Below are 22,927 nucleotides of genomic sequence, written 5' to 3' on the forward strand. Positions count from 1 at the left end.
TTTACAAAAAACTTTTTAGCGTCGTAAAAGCAAGCATATGACCAAGCTCTTAACGATGACCTAGCATAAATATAGTTATAACGGAAGAATATAGTTCTAATTGAAAATATACGTATAAATGTAATTATAAATATATGAATAACTAACGCGTTACATTCGAACGCGCTGATTAACGTAACGCGAGGAGCCACGGTGAAACGAAACGTTGAAACTATCGAGAAACCGGAGAGAACGATCGTTTACGATTGCAACGCGGAGGTTACGATTGCGTCTGGTATCCATCGATGTCAACGAAACCGATGGTTCGCTCGTCGCGACGAGAGGAAACGCGACGCGCGAGCAACTTTCGAATTCTCGGTCGCAATGGCGCCCGCGTGAATCGAACAACGAGAGAAATCTCGCGACGACGCGATTCCGATCCGACGACGAAACGGGTGACGAGCACGCGCGAGAAGAGAAAGAAACGCGGGAACGATCGGGATTTTGAAATCGGCCTCCTCGACCCTGCGCAGCGAGGACAGTCCCGCCAACAGGTCCAGGTAGACGTTAAAACGGTCCGATGACACATTTTTCCAGTTTACTATATCTTTCTATTCGCGTTTCGTAAACTTCACCTGCGCGCAGTTCGGCCTTCCGAAGGCGGAATTTTCGATGGGAGGGGGGTTATCAGCAGGCGTTTAGAGATTAATATTCCTCGCGAGGATTCGCCGTTTAATAGCTATTTACCTAGTCGTCGGAGCTAAAAACTCTGTGCCCGCGGAAACGCGTGATCGATTCGTGTTCACTCGCTGCGAAGCGTCGAGGACCATTTTCAACGAGGAACTGTTCAACGATGCTCGCCACCGGGTCAAGATCGAGGAGAGCCGGACCATTGGAGAACGAAACGACCGTACGAACGGAACGAAGAGATCGGATACGAGAACGTGGGAAAATGGTGGCGAAGAAGAAGAAGAAGAAGAAGAAGAAGAAGAAGAAAAAGTAGTCGAAGAATCCAAAGTCAGTCGGTCGATGGACGTTAACGCCGGTTGTGGCGAGACACGCGACTGCATCGTACGATAAAATCTCTCGAACATAACGCAAAATAAACGGGTGCGTCGCGTTGCACCCGGTGACGTAGTAGGAAAACCAAAGAAATGCTTCTCGGCTCGTTCGTAGAAAGTACGTTAATTAACGAAACTGCACGAGATCGACGCGAGCCTCGCGAACCGGATTCAATTCCCCGCTCGGTTCTAGCAAACAGGTGACACTCGAAGGATCATTTTAGTCGATCATCGGACAGACTCTATGTACGATTTCATTACTTGCATTTATTTATAATAACGATAAGCGAAACGAAAGAACGATCTAACGAGGATGAAACCCGGCGTGCGTAAATGGTGTAACACGTAAATACTACGATTAAGAGTTTTTCTACTTATCTATACATACATATATATATATACATATATATAAATATGTACACGTAAAAGATACACCGATAATATTTGCATTTTATATCTATGTATTTATATATAAATACCCGTATGTATATATAAATATATACATGTAAGTGGTACGAACGAATAACGAACCCGTATATTGACACTAAACGCCCCGTCGATAATAATAATCGCAACAACAACAAACAAACAAACAAACAAACAAACAAACAAACCAAAAAAAAAAAATGGAAAAAAAAATACGAAATAAACTTCGTCACTAGACCTCTCGGCTCTTCGACGAGCCGGAGCTCCGTAGAGTTTCATACTTTTGCAAATAATCGAAATCTCGTCGATACACTATTACACCGATCTCTCTATACGTACGTATGCGTATGTGTATATATATACATATATATATATATACATATAAATGTACGTATAAATATACTTAAAAGGTTCAAACGAGAGAACGTTGATCTTGATCCGAGTCTGAATCTTGATTCTGTTTTTTTTGTTTTCGTTGTTGGTGACGTGCGTGCAGCCACGGCTCGAACGATCGGATGTTTAACGCGAGAGATGTTGCGTGGATGTCAATTCTTTCGAGGTTTACGAATTATTTCTGTGCACCGCTTTCGCGCGCGAACCAAAATCCACGGCGACGACGATCACCGTCGATTCGAGAATCGCGCCTCGGGATTCGAGATCGAATCTTCGACGATCGATAGTGTTTCGTTTCGAGGCCACCACCGCGGTCTACCGCGCGAAACGAGTAATTTCGTAACGAACGAGGAGCGTCGCTCGAGTCGACGATCTCGCGTCGCCGAATAAAAACGATATTCTGTACAGAAAGAGCGTAAATGTATTTTCGAGGGAGCGAAAGCTTTGCGTATGATCGGTGCGTAAGGATACTTGGAAGGTTGATCCTTTGCGAAAAAAAGAAGCAAAAAAAAAGAAAAAAAAAAAAAAAACAAAGAAAAGGACGGGTGAACGGCACAGAGAAAGAGAGCGAAATCGTAACACGACGAATCATTAAATAGTAACAAGAGTTGCCTTAATATTACACGTTCACAAAAACTAGGATACGCAAACGAACGACGAAGCGAGAGAGTTAAATCGACGAATATTAACGGTGGGAACTCGAGGAGTCGTGTCTTCTGATCTGAGCGTCGCGACGAACACCGTGTGGACGCACGTCGATCGGCTCGCGAGTCGCGATCCATTTCGAAAGCTCGTTTCGAGAGATGATTCGATCGGTGAGGGCCGATCTCGTCCGATTCGCTTTCCATCCGGACGGATTCGCGCGAACGAATCTGAGAACGCGATCGCGAGAGGTCGATGACGCGGACCGCTCGGTGGACACGGCGTACACTATTGTTCGTGAATGATGGACTTGCACGCTCCAACTCCTGTTCTTCTCGTACCTCCTTGCGCGCTTCGAGCTCTCTCGGCCGAGCGTCGATCGATCGACGCTCGTCCGTTCACTCGCAACCCGAATTTCACTTTCAATTTCATGCTCCGAGGATTGGTGCATCATTCACGAAAAGTAACGTACCGACTCGGTTGTTGAACGCACGTAAGAAATCAAAAAGAGGGTGAAAGAGCGAGTGTGTGTACGAGAGAGAGAGAGAGAGAACGAGAGAGAGAGAAAGAGAGAACGATAGAGCGCGAGAAAGATAAAGGGACGACGAAACGAGAAAAGAATCGACACAGAAGGCAAAGCGAACAATGTCTGGCTGTGATCGTGCGTCGCGAAATGCCACGTTTCTGCGCGCGTGCAACGCGAAACACGCTCGAGTTGCTCGGAAAGAGTGCTTTTAAGGTGCAGCGTCTTATACGCGGAAACGTGGCTCGACGTTCTTCGAACGCGTCTACAATAGCGCTCTTGATTCGAGCGGGTTTACCGGGTGTTGGAATACTCGATCGATCGGTCGGTCGATTGTTCGGCATTACGATCAACCGGATACGCGTGCGCGTTATTACCGACCGGACATGAAACTATCGATCGAGAGAAACATTTTTCGTACAATCGAACCTAGGGACGCGGTAGGTACAACGAACGCAGGACCACCGTGGTGTCCGAACGTCAACATTAGCAATTTACAGAGAGAATAAATAATAAAAAAAAAAAAAAAAAACGATCGACGCGTTCCGTCTACGCAATCTATTTCGATCTCCGGTCGACTGCACTCGAATCCGGTTAATCGTATCGCGCGTGTACTTTGAAAGATCGTAATCCTGTCTACAATATATTCGAATACCGATCGGACGATCGACCGATTGCCAAACACCCGGTTAACCGGTTTTACAAGACCTCTAGTTTACGAAATCGCGTGCGAGAGACCGAGAGTAAAACCAACGACGAATCTGGCTACGAATGTCAATGCCTGAATAAACGTGAAGTGTATGCATGTGTGTGCGAGAGAGAGAGAATGCCTGTGTACGAACGAGTGGGAGCGAGAGAACGCGCGCGAGTGCGAAAGAGGCAGACAAAGGAGTGAGAGCGAAAATTTGGTAGACCCGTTTAATAGTCGCGCGTACCATTGTTATAAACGTTGTGTAAAGGGAGAGAAAGAACAAGTGGAAAAAAAAACCCATTGAAAGCTTTAACTTTGATTAAACTAACTTTAAAAGGGTATAGCGATATAGCGCAAGTGAGTGCTGCTGCCAGTTGCGTGAATGGCGGACGATTGGCGGTTGATTCTGCGCGACGTTATTACCGACGGTCAATAAAATGCGTTCATATAATATATAAATAAATATAATATAATATAATATACATATTATATGTATATATACATATACATATATATGTATGTATATAATATACATATATATATATATATATATATATATATATGTATATATGTACGTATGTGTATAGATGTACGTACGTATAAATAATATAGTTTAATCTACCTCGATGTACTTTATTCGTGGTAACGGGCATCGAAATTCTGTTCTTTCTTTAATATCGTTATTACAATCTCGAGGAAGTATGTCGTTCGCGCAATATCCCGCCAATCTTCGCGTTACTGTACACTTACTGTATATTACTTATACATATATACATATATACATATACATAGATGTATGCATACGTGAAAATGCAGAAAGAACACTTGTTTTTCTCCGAGAAACCGGATCGTGTGCGGATTGTACCTTTATACGTATTTCATTGTTCGCGGCACGCCGAGAACGCGAGCGACGGTGATCGGCCGAAACGTGAAAATGGTATCGACGTTCGTCGAACGGGGTAGCCGAGTCTCTTTTGTTCGCGATCGGACATATCCGTTTTCGTCGACGACGTAAAATGGACCGATTCTATTTCGCGAAACGATTCACGGTACACGCGACGTATCCGTTTACGATACACGGCCGTGTAAGGTACTTACCGAAACGAGTCGATCGCGATCGACGATCGACGAGCCAGGATTCATCGTGACCGACGAAGCCGAGTTCTCGTTTTCGCGTGCTGGTCGTGACGCGAACGTTCGATTGTATCGTTTCTCTTCTTTAATGGAAAATAAGTATTCTATACACGTGGTCGCATTTGCCAGTGAGAAACTCCCATGTGCTAAAGAAAAGAAAAAAAAAAAAAAATGAATACAAATAACGAAAGGATAAACTCGAATATTCTTTGAATCTATGAAAACGATTGGTTCGGTGTCGAGCGTGAATGTAACGAACGAAAGTGAGACGCGAGAAAGAGAGAGAACAAGAAGACGCAAACATGCATTATTACTTATGTATTATGCAGTAAATGAGAGAGAAGATACCTACCTTACATATATAAATATTATATATACATATATGTATATATATAACATGTATGTATATATACATATATACATAGCTAGTTCAATTTGCAAATTAGTGTGTATTGTCGCTTCGAAATGCCCAGTCATTACTCGCCAGAATCCAAAAACCCAACAACCAATTTCAAGTTCATTCTTTTTTTAAGGAAAAAACCAATAAAATAATGTGTTAAAATATTTCAAGACACTCGTGTTTTTCACTTAAATCTTAAGTCGTCGCGAATTATTGCTAAAAGCGCGCACGCGGCAATTACAGTCCCCACTCGAGGAATTCGAGACGTTTGTTCGATAAACGGCGCGAATGCACCGAAGATGGCGCGACAAATTGTTTTCGAATGCCTGTGAATTCGCCGAACTGGAGCCAGATGGCGCCACGGGTTCGACCGAACGAACATTTTTACGCCAAGATATACGCGACTCACGAGCCAAAATGGAACGTTCTTCTCGCCTACGGTATTTTCGAAATTCGCGACATTGCACTCGATACGAAACTCGATTATTTTTGGCGAAAAATAATATCTGTAATCTTCAAAATACAAATTTCTACCTCGTTCCTAGTTTATTGGTCCCGAATGATTTCCTCGCTAAAAGTCCCTAAACGTCGAACAACGATCGAACGTACGAACCGTTGATGAACTCCGAACGATAAAAACGAAAACGAAAGATTTCGAAAAAAAAATGCGTGAAAGAGATTTTAGAAGGGAATGCCTCGTACCAATAACAGAAACAGTTGTATCAATGGTACCGATGTTATTTTTGAGCGATTTTATTAAGTTTACCATGATTTTAATCGATACAATGATTTCTGTGGTATACTGTCGCGCGCATCGAGACGCGACTTCAACTTTCTTTCCGTTTTTTCGAAGAATGTTTCGTTCTTCGCGCGTATCTTTCTACGAAGAAAAGTAATTCGTCTAAAATATAACGAGAATTGCTTATCGCGAGTGTCCGAATGTTTGAATGTTTTACGCAACCGAGCGGTGGCCAAACTAAATTCTACGTTCTTTCGATAAGGCGTCTCGTCGAGCATACGGAAAAGCAAGTTGAAATCTCGTCCAATGGTGGAAAACATAAATGCATTAATAACCAGCGTCGGCGTGCGCCTCGTGTAAATTTCATGGCTGATCTTCTTTTTCGTGTCGGTTATCTTAAACGAAACTGGACGATCGGAGTAAAAGGATCGAGCGGAGGGGGGAGCGAGGAATATGAATATATAATATCTTATATCGTGTATCCATAAATGTTAAACGTTATTTCTTATTCTTTCTTTTCGTCGTCTTTATCGACCTCGTATTCTTTTGACTCGTTTTCATTTCTTTTATTAAATGTTAGGTAGAGCTTATAAGGGACGCCCAAAGACGCGCTCACAGGCGAACTCCAGGGGCTCTTTTGTCGTATACTAGCTGTGCCGAACGCACTTGTACTGGTCGCACGATCGGCGAAACGATCGTCTGAAGATTGGCTTCTGAGATCGGGGGATAAAATTTCCTATTCGTCTAGGGTTTCTAAAAAATTTCCTTCGGCAGCGAATACAAACGTACGTTAAAACCGGGAACTAAAGAAACGATCGACGCGTGTCACGTGGAAAGTAAACTACGTAGTAAGAAATACGTATGGAAAGAAAATTGTCCTCAGTAACCGATCTTCAGTTCAGTGTTTCACCCACGACATATTATTTAACAACAGAATTTAACCACCTAATCTTCCGGAGGATACTCGTAATTCTCGCATTCGCCTTGCCTTCGTTTATACACAATAAATGGATATCTTTTTCTTTCGCCTACGTGCTAAGTAATAAATCGTCGAGCCGCAATTTATTACAAATAAATCGCCGACAATCGATAATAAATCGATAGAAATCGCCTAGCTTTTCGATCGACCTTCGTCCGCCATTAAAAGAACCCGTGCCCAACGAATGGACGCGATAATAAATTTTCATAATTCATAATATTAATAATCGCCATCGACGTGATAATAATACAATTGCAATTGCGATCATCACAATGCGAGAGCCGCAAATATCGATAATAATATTAATAATAATAATAATAATAATAATAGTCATAACGGCAATAATAATTAATAGTAATAGCAATAATAATGATAATAATAATAATAATAATAATAATAATAATATAATAATAATACTAATAAAATAAACTTTTGTCCTACTAATTAGCATCGTCGTTACAATGATGTACTTAGCCGTTACAGTTCTGCCTATGTACTAGTCTCTTTTATATACTTCTATATGTATAGCTACAATATATAATATTTCCATGTTGAAAAATCGTATACATTAGTGTTGTGTCGCAGGACCATTGCTTCGTTTCTGTTCTGTTTCCCGTTCGTACATACTCTTCTCTCGCTTATATCGTTTCTTATTTTTTTTTCTTTCTCTCATTTCTCTAATACGCTCTTTAACTCTGTCGTTTCGTTTCTTTCGGCTATCTTCGCTCGTGGGGACGCTGAGAGGGGAAAAGGTGGCGTCGATGCACAGAAGCGTTCACGCTCGATTATCGAAGAAGAGCGTCGAACAAGAATGGAAAGAGACGGACGATAAGGAGACGAAGAAAACGACGACCGGGTTACAGAGTTCCCGGTGTTCCCGGTGTTCCCGGTCGCGTTTCCCTCTCGACGGGGGTTTGGTTGGTTGGTTGGTTGGTTGGTTGGTTGGTTGGTTGGTTGGTTGGTTCCGTGCGTTATCCGTCTCGACTAATTCTCCACGTGGCCCGTGGGCAAGCATCTCCGACGCGATTTCTTCGGTCGTTAGCCCTCGATCGGTAAGCCAGAGCTCCTCGCCGAAGCGTTAAAATTGCCGCGCGCGCGCGCGCGCACGTGCGCTCGAAAACGTGAACGCTTCCCGCTTGGAGAATATCTATTACATAACGTTAATAGCTTAATATCGATTTTTTTTAGTTCGTATTACCCGCCCGGTAAGGGCGAGTCTCGGATCACAGATAGTGAGGTGATCGGATTGCGCGAGCATTTTCACGATACATCGTCTTACACATATGCATTTTTTCCTACATCGTACCGATTCTCGTAATTGTCTGTTTTGCGTTTCTTCTTGCGATTCCTCTAAGTATTTCAAGGTGACAGCTCCTGAAAGCAAACAGCACACCGGCCGTGTACGCGAGCGTGAATCACAGTCGCGCGAAGAAGCGAACGAATTTTCCAATCTTTCGAACCAATACCTCGTCGACAATTGTTTGTTCGTATGTTTGTTCGTTCGTTCGTTTGTGCCATTCTTTTACTTTTATTTACGTTCGATTCTATCGAACGCGTTCGTACGATCGGAAAAGTTACGGACAATTGTTGCTCGAGAATTGTCCGGTCTGGAAAGAACTTTTTCCGGCGACTGTTCATGCACGCGATACGGTCGAAAGAAAACTTGGTCGGAACGCAATCCTTACGTCTCTGCCCAGTTCATGGTAGAAAGTTGTCATCGTAACGGTGACACACGGATCATACGGATACGAAAGTATAGAATATATATATATGTATATATATTTTTATACACATGTATACGTATACACAATACATATGTACCTACGTACGTACGACCAACTAAGGGTAGACAGGCGCAATCGTATATTTCAAGTGTCGAATCCAGTTGGATCGCGTTTTTTTTTTTTTTTTTTTTGCGCGCGCGCGACGCGTTCAAAGGCTATGTTTTCGTTCGTCCGGAAAAAGCGCGGGTATCGATAAAATCCGACCTCGATGCTCGGCCCTCTGCACTCGGACGATTCGTCTCGCTCGTGCGAACATGAATTCTACGTTACTTCGAAATATTTTTCCCGCGAAAACCGAACGCGTTCGAAACCAGCGAGGACGCGATTCTTCTCGCGAAGCTCGCTTTTCCTCGATTTTCGAAAAGGGCCGGTTCGTCGAACCTCGAAACGAACGCTCTCTCTCTCTCTCTGTCGTCGAGGCGAGTCAGAGGGCGAAGCTAATATCCTGGATTCGACGCTGCGTGTGTCGGGTGATGAAATTAACAGAAACAGAAAACGGCATAGTAAAGGGGAACGAATTTTAATAAGATATCGTGCTGAATCGTTGGTTTACAAAAACGAAAGAAACGTTGGGAATCGACTTCGTTTTCTCGGTTCGCTCGTGGGTACAATCATGCACACAATTTTTCAACGTAACAAAGGATACGATGGTACTCGCTTCCTCCAGCGAGGACACCCGCGAATCGGAATTGTGCATTCGAGTTCACGGAAATAAATAATAATTCGGGAAAACGTCGAAACGAGCGCCGAATGTTCATCGACGCAACGGATTGGTCACGTTTTGTACATCGAAGAAGCGAACACGGTGTCCTCGCGTCGAAACGAAGGGGAACAAATCAGCACGCAAACATCGTCCGCGTGTCGCTGCAAAGTATAACTCGGAAGCTAAATTTAAAACTCGGAACTTAAACCATAATTGAACGTAGGAAACATTCGCTAGCATTACACGATACACCCGTGCTGGGGTCAGATTTAAAAAGAATTCTTGAGAATTTACCGCTCGCGAAACAGCTCGCGACGAAGCATACGAGTTCCCAGGTGACGTATCTACCGCGGAAAGAATTCGAAAACTGGTCGCGTTCACGAGTGTACGTACGTACGTACGTTTCGTTCCTTTAAATCCGTACCCAGCGATAAAAATTATGCTACGCAAGAATATATATAGTGGAAGGATACATAATATGATGTCAAAAGTGGTTGCAAAACGAGGTCAAGTGTTTAAAATAAAATCGTGGGAAGAACTCGAAGAGAAAACATGGGGAGAGGAGAGGAGGAAGAATAAAAATATATGTACAAGCTAATTCTATCTAGGTGTGTATATAGCAATATGTAAAAATAAAAACTAGTCGATTTGTGTACGTTCTCTCCCTTTCTCTCCTTAGCTAGGCGTCTGTACGCCGTCATATTGTCTTAAGAAAAGCGAACCTACGTTCTTAGGAGCACATCGGCCTACGGATTCTTATCGTTCGCCGTCCTTTCCACTCTCTCGTACTCTCTCCCTTTCTTTCCGGCTCCCTATCCCCCTTCAACTTTTCGCTCTTTAAATCCTTTGTAAATACGTGACGCGTACGCTCGCGCACGGTCGCTCGATAAGGCAAGATCAAGTAACGAGATCAAAGGACGCGCAAACGAGATGCGAACCCGCAAGTAGAAAATCGTCCCGTTCTCGCGACGAACCGTTTCACCGGTCGCGCGTTCTCCCCGTTACCAACTCGTACGTCCGATCGACGATTCCTTCGCGAAAATCCCGAGCGAGCGCGACCCGGCAAAATGGCCGCCTCGAAGAGAACCCCGCACCGGAACAATGTTCGGCATCTTCGTCTACGTGTCCTTCTCCCTCGACAGGAAAAAGAGAAAAATGTTCGAAAACCGGAAACTAGCGTTATTATTTATCGTAGGAACACCAACGAACATTATCTCCTCGTGTGTGGCTCGGAGCTGCGCGCAAATCGCGTGTGTGAGTGTCGACGAGAGTGTGTGCGTGTCGGTGGTAGTGGCGAGTGACGGTGTGGTGGTTCTTGTTGCCTGGTGGCGGTGTACCTTTGTTTTCCTCGTCCTCTAACATACACTCTGCTTCGTTTCTCTTCTTTTTGTGTTTTTACCGTTTTTTTTTTGTTTTTTTTTTTCTTTTCTTTTTATCAGGTTCGTTACCATACTAGCTCGCACATTCCAAAAGTAACTTTAGACGCGCGGTCGTTTTTCATTCTCTCGGTCGGAATCAGAGTCCGCTGAATCGTGGAGTGGCGGAAATTCCGGCACCGCCTCGCGTTGTTGCATCCATCCCGCCGCGCCTGGCCCCCCAGCCAATGCCTTGCCCTGCGTCATTTTTTTCGATTTTTTTTTTTCAATTGATTTTTAGCCCTCTGTCTTTATCCCCTGCAGGTGGCGACAAAATAGCGTGTCATTGGTCACTAAAGCCTCGCCTTCGTTTCAGAGCGTTTACGCACTGTTTTGTCAGCACAGACAGATCTTTTTCCAATAACGCGAGATGTATATACGGTATATATACACAGGTGTTTCGAATCTTACGAAAGCGCGGGCTGTTTGAATTGGCCGCTCGTATCGGGTCATCGAGCGACGTTCTCCGTTTTCCCGCATCGCGACGATCTCTCTGCCGAGATGCTTGTTCGTTTTCGTTTCGCAACGATCAAAAGCCGCATCGATCCCCGTTACGAGCATGAAAGGATTTCTCGCTACATGATTCTAGACGACAGATTCTAGCCGAGAATGATCGGAGTCAGGGGGAACACAAACAAGATACACTAAAAATCCTTTCATTCTAATCTGCCAATGCAACGAACCGGCGCCTATTCTCTACTCATCTAGGCGGAAAAATTTAGAACTCTGCACAACGAACTAAATAATGAAATTTCTATCATCCGCTTTCGTTCATGCTTTCTCTCTCTCTCTCCCACTTTCTTTCGCCTCTTATCTATTCACCCAGAAAACCCCCAGCCAATCGACCCGCAAAAAAAAAAAAAAAAAGAAAAAAAAAGAAAATAAAAGGTAATGATGATAAACGCACACACGTACTACTGTGTAGAACCAGTATACACGTATAAACTTAAATTCTACGTGCAGCCATGCATGCCACGAAGATGTCTTTCGAAGATTTATCCATCCGTAAACAGCTCTCCGATCTGCATAATTCTTTATGCGTCATGAATTTGTATTATGAACGTCTAAGTGAGTCCGTGTGTTGTGTGCTTGTGTGTGTGTGTGTGCGTGCGCGTGTACGTGTAAATACGTTGCAGTTTGCTGCGAAACTATCTTGTAAAAAATATTCTAAGATTAAGTATCGAAAGCCATATGAGAGCGGCCAGAAACCGCATTGTGCGTTTCTTCGAAGGATGTATTTTGCGTAGCACGGATAGCGCATAGATAGCCGTAACACGAATAGGGATAGTATGTCTGCCCGATTGCATAATATTATGTACAACAAAGAAATACGGTTCCCTACATCCTTAAAGTAATCGGATCTAACGGTGCCATCTCGTTCTTCTAAAACTCGCATCACAATGTTGCGTTACGATACGTTTCCAATGCGCTTCCTAGCGTTTCCAGGACTTCATAAGCTGCCTAAAACCCTTAAACACTGACTCGTTAACCCCTTCGCAATTATCGTTACCAGTCATACACTTACACTCTTTTAGCGAAATAAAATCCGATTTGCTCTTTTTTTTTGTATTTTTCTTTTTTTTTTTTTCTTTCTTTTCTTTTCTTTCATTTTTTGATCAGTCTAGAACGATCGACCGTGTTTCGTGGATCGGGTTAAGTTACAACTCGCTATCATCGATTCTTATTAATATCTAGCTAAAAACGAGCTACCTAACGTTTCTCTCGCCTAAGAAAGGCCAGTTAAACGAATCTTATTGCACACTCGGCGAGATCTAGTCCTAGAGGCGAGCTCGAAGACGCGAACGATGATGTTATTACGTATCGCGGGTAAAATTCTGTAAAAAATTCCATCTTTCGAAAAATACTTTCTTCCCTTCCGGCTGTACGAACGACGATTCCCGTCTTCGAGCGCGACATTAATAAACGACACGATACGTGAGAAAGGCTCGAAATCAAAGTTCCAAGTGTGGCGAAAAGTGTACACACGATGTGTGCGTGTGAGTGTATGTTGTGTGTGTGTTTTCCGTGTATATATTGCACTATCGACGAGTAAAAGTCTCCGCGCGTGAGAAACTCAAAGAAGGTAGAGCTCGCACTTCCTCTCGAAATTCGTAAACCGGCCAGCCCTTATCGAAATTTCACGGTTCGAGCAAGGGGAAGAGACCTGTGCTTGTTGCAACGGAGAGTATAGATATTCTGGCCGGCTGGTCGACTTCTAATCTCAACTATCGTTCGCGAACTCTATATCTCAGACACACTTGCACGCATTCCCTGAAATCTCTCGCGAAACGGGAACGAATCGTCACGCGCGTACGAATCCCCGGTAACGTCGAACTCGGAGACGAGTCTATGCATTGCGAGCCATTGGGTCGGCGTGGCGCGTCACTGCGAACACAAGAGAAACCACTAAAGGCCGAGAGATCAGTGTACACGCACCCCAGCCGTGGCTTTTGTCTTTTTCGTTAATTTACCCAGATCTCGTGATTTCCATCGTATCGTCTTTTCGTTCTCCCCTCGCTTCCGTTCTCTGACACTCTGACATTCTTTAATTGCGTGTCTTTGCGTGGAGTCTGATTCGATGTCTCTCTCACTCTCTGTCGCCTTCTAAGAATTTCGTTTCATCTGCACCAAGAGAAAAGAAAGAAAAACTCAAGTGAATTGAAACGGGGCGACATGATTCAGCTTCGGCGTTCGAGAACAAAGAGCCGACCACCCGTCGAACCGTTCATCCTGCTCGGTGCGTTTACCTGCGAGGGTGTACGCAGCACGGTGGTATGCACGGTGGTATGCACGGCGGTATGCACGGTGGTTCGGTCGGTGCCCGTTTCGATGAAATTGAGTCACGATCGATGGGGAGAAAAGGCACGATCTCGAGCGAGAGAAAACACACCTCCGCGAACGAAACCGGTTTCGATTTAATTTCTTCTTTCGCGGGCCATCGACTTCGAACGCTCGGAATCGGTCGTTCGTTTCGTCGGGGCCTCGTTCCAATCGCACGGGCTAGACGCGAATCCCGTGCACATTTCTCCTCCGAGAGGTTTCCTTTCGAGAAGCCTCGAGGACTCTTTTACGGGGCGTCGCGTCGCGTCGCGCAAAGATGGACGGTTCGTCGATTGAATCGTGTTCCAGTCGAATCGTTAGGTGATGGAGAGTAGAAGAGACCAAGGAACAGACGACCAATCAATCGTATGACAGTATTATACAGGTGCCAGACCGTGCGAACTGTGCTTGTAACAATGCGCTCGGCAGAGCGCGGCCGTCAGCGATGCTTTTTGCGAATCGATCCTCTTTTCCGGGTCGCTTCGTCTTCTCTCGAGGCGCAAACTCTCGACCGGATTCACCGAACTCTATCATCTTTCGGTTTCTGCTCCCGTACGCGATTCGAACAACCCTCGAGGAACGCCTCGCCGTATTTAACAGCCGTTCGATTCCATCGATTAACGAATCCTGCGTCGAGTTCCTGAATCTCGAGAGAAGTGGAACGCGGTCAATTCCGGGTGGTCTACTGAAAATACTTCGTACGGGAACGGAAAAGAGAAATTTTGCCCAATCGAACGGACAACGCGACTCCGTTCGAGATAAGTTACCGTTATCGGTAGATGACCCGGCAAGCGTACGAAAAGCAGGTGCGATTGTCTCCGACAGCCGATTACTCAAAACAAGAGAAAAAAAAAGAAAAAAAAAAGGAAGGGAAAAGCTCGCGAGCAACGATCGCTTAAAAATTTTAATCTTTCAACGTCGAGCCAAAAAACACGGTTGGAAATCGTGCGAGCACACGTTAAGACACTCCGCACCCCAATTTCTGTTGCAACAAACACAGTTCTTTGCTTCTCGTTTTGTTAGACTCGGGGTAGGGGTACCAACCAGCAGCGATTAGAACGAAATTTAAAAAAGAAAAAAAAAATATATATATATATATATACGTGTGTATAGAGAACAAATGAAACCAGAGACAAGAGAGTAGTAACGGGAAAACGGATTATGGTCGGTCGAAACGCCATGTTAACTCGACCGATGTGTAAAAAGGGTCTTGGTGGTGCTCATACAATTGTGTGCAAGCAATTGCTTTCTTGTTATGTATGCGATTACGGAAACGTTAGTGCCAGCTGCAGCAGCAAGAGCGTTTGTCATTACCAGCAGACCTATTTTCTTGTTTTCGACCAATCGAGCACGTGGAATCGAGACACTTTTAACCCGGGCTTGGACGATCGTCCTCGATCGTCGTTCGGACGAGAATCTCGAGGCGAGATGCAAGGAGGAGCGCGCGCTCGAATCGTGGAAATTCTTCGACGTTTACGGGTAACGAGAAAGAAGTGAAGAATAGGCGAGTTTCGACGTAGCCGAACCGAGCGAAGGCGGAAAACGAAACGAGAGCCGGAACAGCGATTCGAAAACGCGGCAGCTAGGTGGGAGCATGCATTTTAGTCGCTTCATTTCGACCCGGGGTTTTCTCACTCCCTCCCCCTCGGCCGGGAACCCTGGACGAAACCGGATGAACCGCGAAATTAATTTTCTTGCTAACTTCTCCAGCTTTTCCCGGCCGATTCGAATTTCAGGAAACGGAACGGTAACGAAGAAGATACGAACGCGGAGGGGCACAATAGGGGAAGATCGAGAAGAATGGCTCCCGCCGTGGATTACTCGAGAGACAATGCTTATTAGCCGTTCTTTTCTCCCACGGACAAAGGAGAAGCTGCGAGGAATCGTTTGATTAAAATACGAAAACCGTGGAACGGATTTAACGAAAAAATTGCCGATCGAACGAGAAAACGCGATTTAAATTCGATACGCGTCGAAACCGTCTCCCCGACGGGGTATGCTCGGAAATATATTTAGCAATGATTGGTCGATGACACGGCGCAACATTCGTAACGAAGTATATCGACAACCGATCGGCGTATCGACGAGAGGGACGTTTAATCCACCGATCGGGAATATCTACAAATTTCCGAGCTACGCGAATAACCGGGGCCGCGTGTATGCGCGCGAATTTAATTCAACGTCACTCTTTATCACGTGACACCGTCGAAATTGCACGTCAGAAAGATTTACCGGATTCGAGATAACGGACACCGTATTACATTCGGTTTGTTCCGTGTTCTAACGAAAAATCTTTCCTCGGGAATGGAACTCGAGAAGAAAACGAGATCGAAAATCGGGAACCAGGGTTGAACTCCTTGTCGTCCCGTCAGGGCCCCGACGTTCCGCTCGGACTGTACCCCGTATCGCTCGCTGTATTCTTAACGGGAATCGATCGCGAGTAAGACCAAAGGAACATGGGGGATCGAGAATCGAGAAAATCACGATATTCTCCTGCTCGCGCGTCCGACACGCGGAAATTGGGTCTTCGAAGATGCAGTTCCTTTGCGTTTCGTCGGCCGAATAAAGGCAGCTCGTTAGAAGCACGCTCGCCCGCTCGTCCGCTCGTCCGCTCGTCCGCCCGCCCGCCCGCCCTCGCGCTCGCGCGCGCGCGCGCACCTATTCGAGTCCATTAATATGTGAGAGAGCAACCCTACCTAAAAAGTGACTTAGCAACTCCAATGCATACTAAGCAACCCTTATGCTACTGGCTGCTGCTAGCTCTGTGCGCGCGAACCTGACGCTCCTCCTCTTCTAACCCATCGCGTCTCCTGCCACCACTATCGGTTCCCTCTAAGCCCATCTTTATGGGCCAGCAACAGCGTATCCAACCCAACCCTATATGTTCCAACAACACGCATCTACTTGCACCCAGAGACGCCGCTCGCCTATCCTTGGAAAGCACACGCAACACCCACTCCTGTGCTTCGCTCTATACAGAGTGCTCCAGCAGTCCAAAGTAGTTTACAGTAATTTCTAATTACGGCGCCAAAGATAACGCGGCACGTAGAATTCGTGATCCCGACGAGGGATTTCGAACATCCTTTCCAGCGACCGTTACGGATGCGCGAGAACTCGAAATCGCGGATATCCGAGACACGGAGAGTTCGAAAGGTTCGAGCGACCATCGATCTTCGAAAGAAACGCGCGCGTTCTTTTACTTTGAACCGTGGCCTCGAATGAAATTGTCGGCAACTGGATAATCAGCTTCGGGATCTTGAGCTTTGCGAGCCGACTCACCCTGTATTCGAGCGCGAGCGCAGATTTAATTTCAAAGATTCAACATAGACCTCCTCCACCCTTCTATCCATTCGCTCCTTTCTCGTAAACTTTCTCGCTCGTTTTCTCTCTTTCTCTCTTTCTTCCTCGCAAGCTTCCATTCTCGCGATATGTGTGAATATGCGGTGAGATGCACATGCGTTTACGGAGACAGATTGCCGTGGCTTGAAAATGGATGGAAATCGAAAGTTGCAGCAGAGTTCTGGTACACGGTGCGTACAAAGTCGATCGTTACTCTAGGTCGCGAGCCGAAAAACCCCGGCATCTTTTTCCATTCATTCGCGCCAAAGAATGTCCCTCGAGAAACGAGGGTAAGGGGGTTGGCGTGAAGCGTTATCAGGAGAATCTAGCACATGCTCGGAAGAATGCAAATGGGGTGGCGGCATCGAAGAAAGCGAGGCGATGATCGCTGACTACAGGGAGATCTATATTACGTGGAAAGAGAAACTTTGACAATTACCTGGTGCATAGGATCGTAGCCCATCGAGCCGTCGTTGTACGGTTGCGAACCATAGTCGCTACCGTTTATCCCCATACCGTATCCGGCCATGTCTTGCGGGCCACCGGGAGGCGCCGGGGACATCATCGGCGTCGGTGTGCCTTGGCTCGCACCGCCCATACTGTACGGCGACGCTCCTGCAAAAGCTGCTGTAGAAACAATCGCGGTGCATACAAAATTCGAGGGTGCGTCTTTTAAGTTCTTCCGCCTCAGCGATACATTTCGTCTACGTTAAAGCGCGAGCTCGTTTCTAATTGGTCTTTTCTGGTTTCTTATGCGTAATCAGTGGCGCGATCGGCGCTCCCGAGCCGCCTCGTTGCAACGTTGCTTTTTCCTTGGAACCTGATTGTCGCTGGACGCAGCGGATCAAATTCTAGAAAATTTCTCGACGAATACTCGGACGAACGCCACTGATTAATTAGACTGGCAAATGTATCGTTACGATTACGTTCGATGTTCGACAAGAAACAGATCGATCGTTGATCCATGGACGGATGAAAGCGAATTGCCTTTTCATTTCGTGAGAACGTGCGATTTCGAAATCGTCGAAGCACAGAGGAAACAAGTCCCGCGAGAGGCGGTAGGGTGGCCACCATTGAGCAATCGACTAGCGGAAGACGGTAACGCGAACAATTTTCAGTTCGGAACGCGATCCAACGTTCGTGGCGTACAGAAGCAACGCGTTGGCCCGGCCCGCAGTCCTGGCGCCGGTATCGCTGGAATTTCGTTTCTTTAATTACGAAAGAGGACTGCGACCCGTTTACCGGAAGCGTGGCTGAGGAAAGACAAACACACGAAGGGCGTCGAAAGAAACGCGAGAACGCCGGCATCTCGTTGCAGCACCACCAGCACCAGCGAAAACCCCCCCGCCGTCCCCTTCTCGCCTCTTTTCTTCCCTCTTTCTCCGTCTAATTGGTAAGTTAAAAATATCTCGCCGTGACTCTCTAAAATAAAGAGACGCCTCGGTAGTTAAGGAAAGTGCGCGTAATTGCGACCAGCAAGTCCCGCGAATGCGAGGAATTTTCCCGAGAAAACCACTCGGAATTTTTCTTCTAATTTCTGCGAGAATGCGAGAAGGTAAATATACGGACGAACGAACGGTAGAACGACGACGAATCGCTATCCGAGGAAAAACGTTCGCGTTTGGGATTCGACGTGCGTGTCTTTTCGTCGAAACCGCTTTCGCGATTGTCCGCGGAATTCTTTCAACGCGCGAAAAAGGGCTACGGATCCCGATCGACGGTCTCTCGTTTCTACCTTAGATGTTTATTAGCCAGCCGCGACAACGTTGACACGGCCAAGCCGAACAATGTGCGGTAACTCGCGCGCGTAACGATTCACGGAAACGAGAAACCACCGGGTCGCGCAATTTCTTCCATAATTTCGAAGCACGAACGATCGCGGTGAAAAGGTGGCAGAAACTATTAGCTACGAGCAGTGTAAATTAGCCGAAACATCGGCCTAACGCGGTCCAAGGGAACCACCGCCAATTACGCGTTGTTTCCTCAGCAACGCCCCGCGAATATCAACGTTCACGATCGAATGTCAAGTCTTTCAGCCGTTCGGATATATCGATTAAAATAGTTTTGTCCTCATTTTCGGTATCTTTTCTCTTTTCTAAGTTATCGAAACGAACTCTTCAAGGAACACCCGTCGCTCGTTTGCCGAAGGACGGAACTTACCAGCTGCCTTTTTGGCTGCGTACAAGTTCGCCTCCTCCTGTGCTTTACCTATGTTTTTCTTGTAGCGTATCCTCTTGTTGCCGAACCAATTGGAAACCTGCAAGAACCCAACGGTGCGAGATCAGAATCGGGACGATAATTCCGCTTCGTTCGTATCGCGAAATCAAAGAGCAAGAAAAGCGAACGGGACGGCAAAGATCGTTCGCCCTCCGACGTGATCGAAGGGTTTTCGATCAAGGAGCGACTCGAATAACGTCCAAGCGGATTATTTAGAACGCGCGCGAATAACTGTGCGACTGGCGTTACTTAATTCCAACGAGCGCGTAAATTCTAGTTATCGCGGGAAAACGACGGGAGGATATTTCGTTGCGTTTTACCTGACTCACGGTGATGCCGCATTTTCGCGCGAGCTCTTCCTTGGCCTCTTCGCTCGGATAAGGATTACTGAGGTGCGAATAAAAGTATTCGTTCAGGATTTCCGAGGCCTGTTTGCTGAAGTTCCGTCTTTTACGCCTGCAACGGAAAACATTTTCGCCACTTTTTACATCGCGAACAACCCACTCCGACATTTCCGTTTCGCATCGACGAACGGAAACTCCGTTCGTCGGCGAATACGCTCGATTTTACTCGAATCGAATCGAGAGCAAATTGGAAGACGAGGAAATTCGGGGAATACGCACCTCGCGTCGAGGAATCTACTCCTCAGGATCATAACGGCCTCGCAGGTGGACTGTTTCAGCTGCATCTGGATGCTGGAGAACTTCTTGTGAATGATCTGCACCATCCTCTCGATCTCCTTCGGCGTGATCGGCCTGGTGCGGCTTTGTTCCCTCAGTAAATTCATTACGTGGGTCGTGAACTCGTTACACGCCTGAAACGAAACGGAAATCCACTTCACCGTCGTCGTTTTCCCTCTATTTCTGACCCTCGTTTCTCCTTTCGCCCCTCAGGGACGAGCACACGACTCTCTCTCTCTCTCTCTGCTTCGGTTCGCGCAACACGGAGATTCAGGTATTCCCGAAAAAATTCGGGCCCGAACGCACGCGCGTGTGTTCGAAAACGGATACTCTTCGGAGCATCAGGAAGTCGGAAGTGAAAGCTATCGGCAACCGATCTATCGAGAAAGGAAGAACCATCGACTCGTCCAAGAGCGTCTCGAGGCTCCTCCGATCGTCGAGGTCTTCGGGGAAGAACGAACCCGCGGAGGGAAGCCGAGAGGAGAGACCGACGCGGCGAAGCACGGAGCGGAAAACCGAAAAAGAGAAACTCGAGGACGAAGGAGAAGAAAAGCGAGAAGGGAGAGAGAGAGACGCGTACGTATAATGCATTATTCCTGGTGGCTGGTCGGTTTAAGGTAAAAAGGACTTTGCTCGATATCAGTATTCGAGGCGAGCACGCTACCTTCCGGAGGGAGCGAGGAAGGGACGCGAGTTGCACGGGAGAAAGGGAGAGGCGAGACGGGAACCGGAGGGGGGAGGGTGGATTTTCCTGAGGGAAGGCGGTGGAAGGAAGAGAGGTTGGCAGCCAGGGGGGAGAGAGGTCGGACAGGGTGGCTCGCAATTTCGAAATGGATTCCACTCTGGCGGCGTACTCTCCCCCTTCTTCCTCGGCTACTCTCCTCCTCGTCTTTCTTCCATCCACGAGGGTTTCTCTTTTCGTTCTCTTCTTCCGTTCCCCGTTCCGTTCCCCGTTCCGTTCCGTTCTCCTCTGTTCGCAGGAGCGTGTACCGAGACTCGGCGGGGTGGATCAGCTCGGTTGCTGGCTCGCCGCGAACCGGGCCCCTCGGCCGGAGACCATCTCGAGTAGGTGGATTGGATGGAAAACCCATAGAGAATTATGCCTCCGCCCTTGCTCTCGCGTCCGTGTTTTCTTCAATTTTATAAATTATCGCCGGAACAAAAACGATATCTCCGCCGATGCGCTCGCGAGAATTATCGAACCGACCCGACCCGACCCGACCGCTCGACGATACGCGAGTTCCCCGCTTTATCGCGAACGCGGAAAACGCGGAAAACGCGGAGTGGAACGCACCGTCGAGCGTCGATTATCGGAAATTATCGAGGGACGAAACATTTCCGGGAAACGGATCGTTCGTCCGATCGAGCGACGAGCACGGGAATAAAAACGTCGAAAATTTGAAGGACGGATCGCGACAGATATCGGGACACCGAGGTTTCCCTTTTGCATCGAACACTCGAGCGCAGCCGCTTCGAAAGCGTCGTCGCGAGCGAATCGCGAACATTCGCCGGATTCCCCTCCTCTGGCTGCGAAAAATCAACCCACGGAATCGTAAATAAGTTTCCCGGAATTAACGCGCACGGTTCGCTACAGATACAACCGTCGAAGCCGTAAGTTTTCGGATTTGCAGATCGATCGAACGCGGAGCCGGCGGTATTAAAAATTTATCGTTCGGGGTCGAGCGTGTCTCTCGGAATAGAATCGCGCACCGAGGCTGACGTACGACCGAAAATGAAGATCTTTTGACGCGCGGCAGCGTTAAAACTGATTTATAAAACGCGCGCGGAACGGATCGAGCCGAGAATAAATCCGAACGAATCGAAGCCGAAGGTGGATCGCGACCGATCTCGCGCCGATTCTCGAGGAGGACTCAACGGACACTGGGAAAACGTCGAGCGGTCGATCCTCGTCCAACGAGACGGTAAAACCAACAAGTGTCCCGAGCGAAGATCGTTAATCCTCGCGCGAAATGAGTTTTCTCTATGGTGCCCTCTAATTTTACCGCGGTTAGGTCTATTAATACGGCCGCGCGTATTTCCAGGGATACAACGGCGAGAGGTTTCTGGCTCGCGAACGTTATCGAGATTCCAACCTGCGCGACGCTAAATATACCTGGGCCGCGGTTACGATTGCCGCGGTTGTTTCGCGGTTACCGCGATACACGGCCAGCCTCCTTTCTTACGCAATCGCGTATATCGTTAACGAATCGACCGTCGCCGATCCTCTCGACACCGAACCAGAGAACGAACGCGTTTCGTTCCAGCACGCCCGGCGAATTTTTCCAACGGAACGGAACGCGAGTCTAGAAAACGTACCGCCGCTTCACCGTACCTACCAAACGTTCGCGAAACGCGTCGAACGTCCGGCGACGCGAGAACGAACGGAATTATGGCGGCGTTGTACGCGCAAAGTATACAAGATGACGCTGCGAGCTAACTCGAGAGCCGAACGAACGAGCGAGCGAGCGAGCGAGCGAGCGAACGAACGAACGAACGAACGGTCGGCCGAGCGGATTGAAATCTGGAGCGAAAATCGTACGAAATAAAGGCGGGCGTGCACCGGTAAAATTCATGCCGCGGACGATGTTCGCTGGCGGTGATCACGCGATCTCGTAAAACTCGGTGCGCGGTTCTATTCTCGTACTTGTCACGCCATTTTGCATAGCCAGGCAGACGTTCACCCTAATGCAGTGACTCGACCGGTCCGCGAGTTTGAATAGTAAATTTCGGTTATGATAAAACTTTTGGCCGCGACGCGATATCAACCGTAATATCGTTACTTTTAAGCGCGGCGATATATTCAACGGCGGGACCCGAAACATTGTATTATCCGCGCTCGCCAAAACTGCGCCGGCCAGCTCGAACAACGTCGGGAACGGTGCGTTCATTTAAATAACAATTGCGCGCGACGCGGACAGAAACCGAGTGAAAAAAATACGAAAAAGAATTCTCTCCCGAAAAGAATGTTTCCACGTCGCGTTGAATCCGACTCGATATATTTT

At 47.0% G+C, this 22,927-nt stretch overlaps 1 protein-coding gene across 7 annotated transcripts in view; it reads right to left on the bottom strand.

Moving 5' to 3' along the window:
- Positions 1-5,986: 5,986 nt before the first annotated feature.
- The window catches only part of Exd (PBX homeobox extradenticle), a 45,196-nt gene continuing 28,255 nt past the window's right edge, over positions 5,987-22,927 (bottom strand). For 2 of the 7 annotated variants that reach the window (XM_076305135.1, XM_076305133.1), the window contains 5 exons: positions 19,869-20,059; positions 19,566-19,701; positions 19,189-19,285; positions 17,468-17,655; positions 9,255-11,067 (listed from right to left, as the gene is read on the bottom strand). In XM_076305135.1, the coding sequence (XP_076161250.1) occupies positions 10,933-11,067; positions 17,468-17,655; positions 19,189-19,285; positions 19,566-19,701; positions 19,869-20,059 (747 nt within the window). In that variant the 3' untranslated portion in view covers positions 9,255-10,932. Of the gene's footprint in view, positions 8,342-9,254; positions 13,492-17,467; positions 17,656-19,188; positions 19,286-19,565; positions 19,702-19,868; positions 20,060-22,927 lie in introns of those variants that run through there. The other 5 variants (XR_012991202.1, XM_076305139.1, XM_076305136.1 and 2 more) reach the window with 5 other exon arrangements.

The sequence above is a fragment of the Ptiloglossa arizonensis genome, chromosome 2, assembly GCF_051014685.1.
Source record: "Ptiloglossa arizonensis isolate GNS036 chromosome 2, iyPtiAriz1_principal, whole genome shotgun sequence".
NCBI classification, from domain to species: Eukaryota; Metazoa; Arthropoda; class Insecta; order Hymenoptera; family Colletidae; genus Ptiloglossa; species Ptiloglossa arizonensis.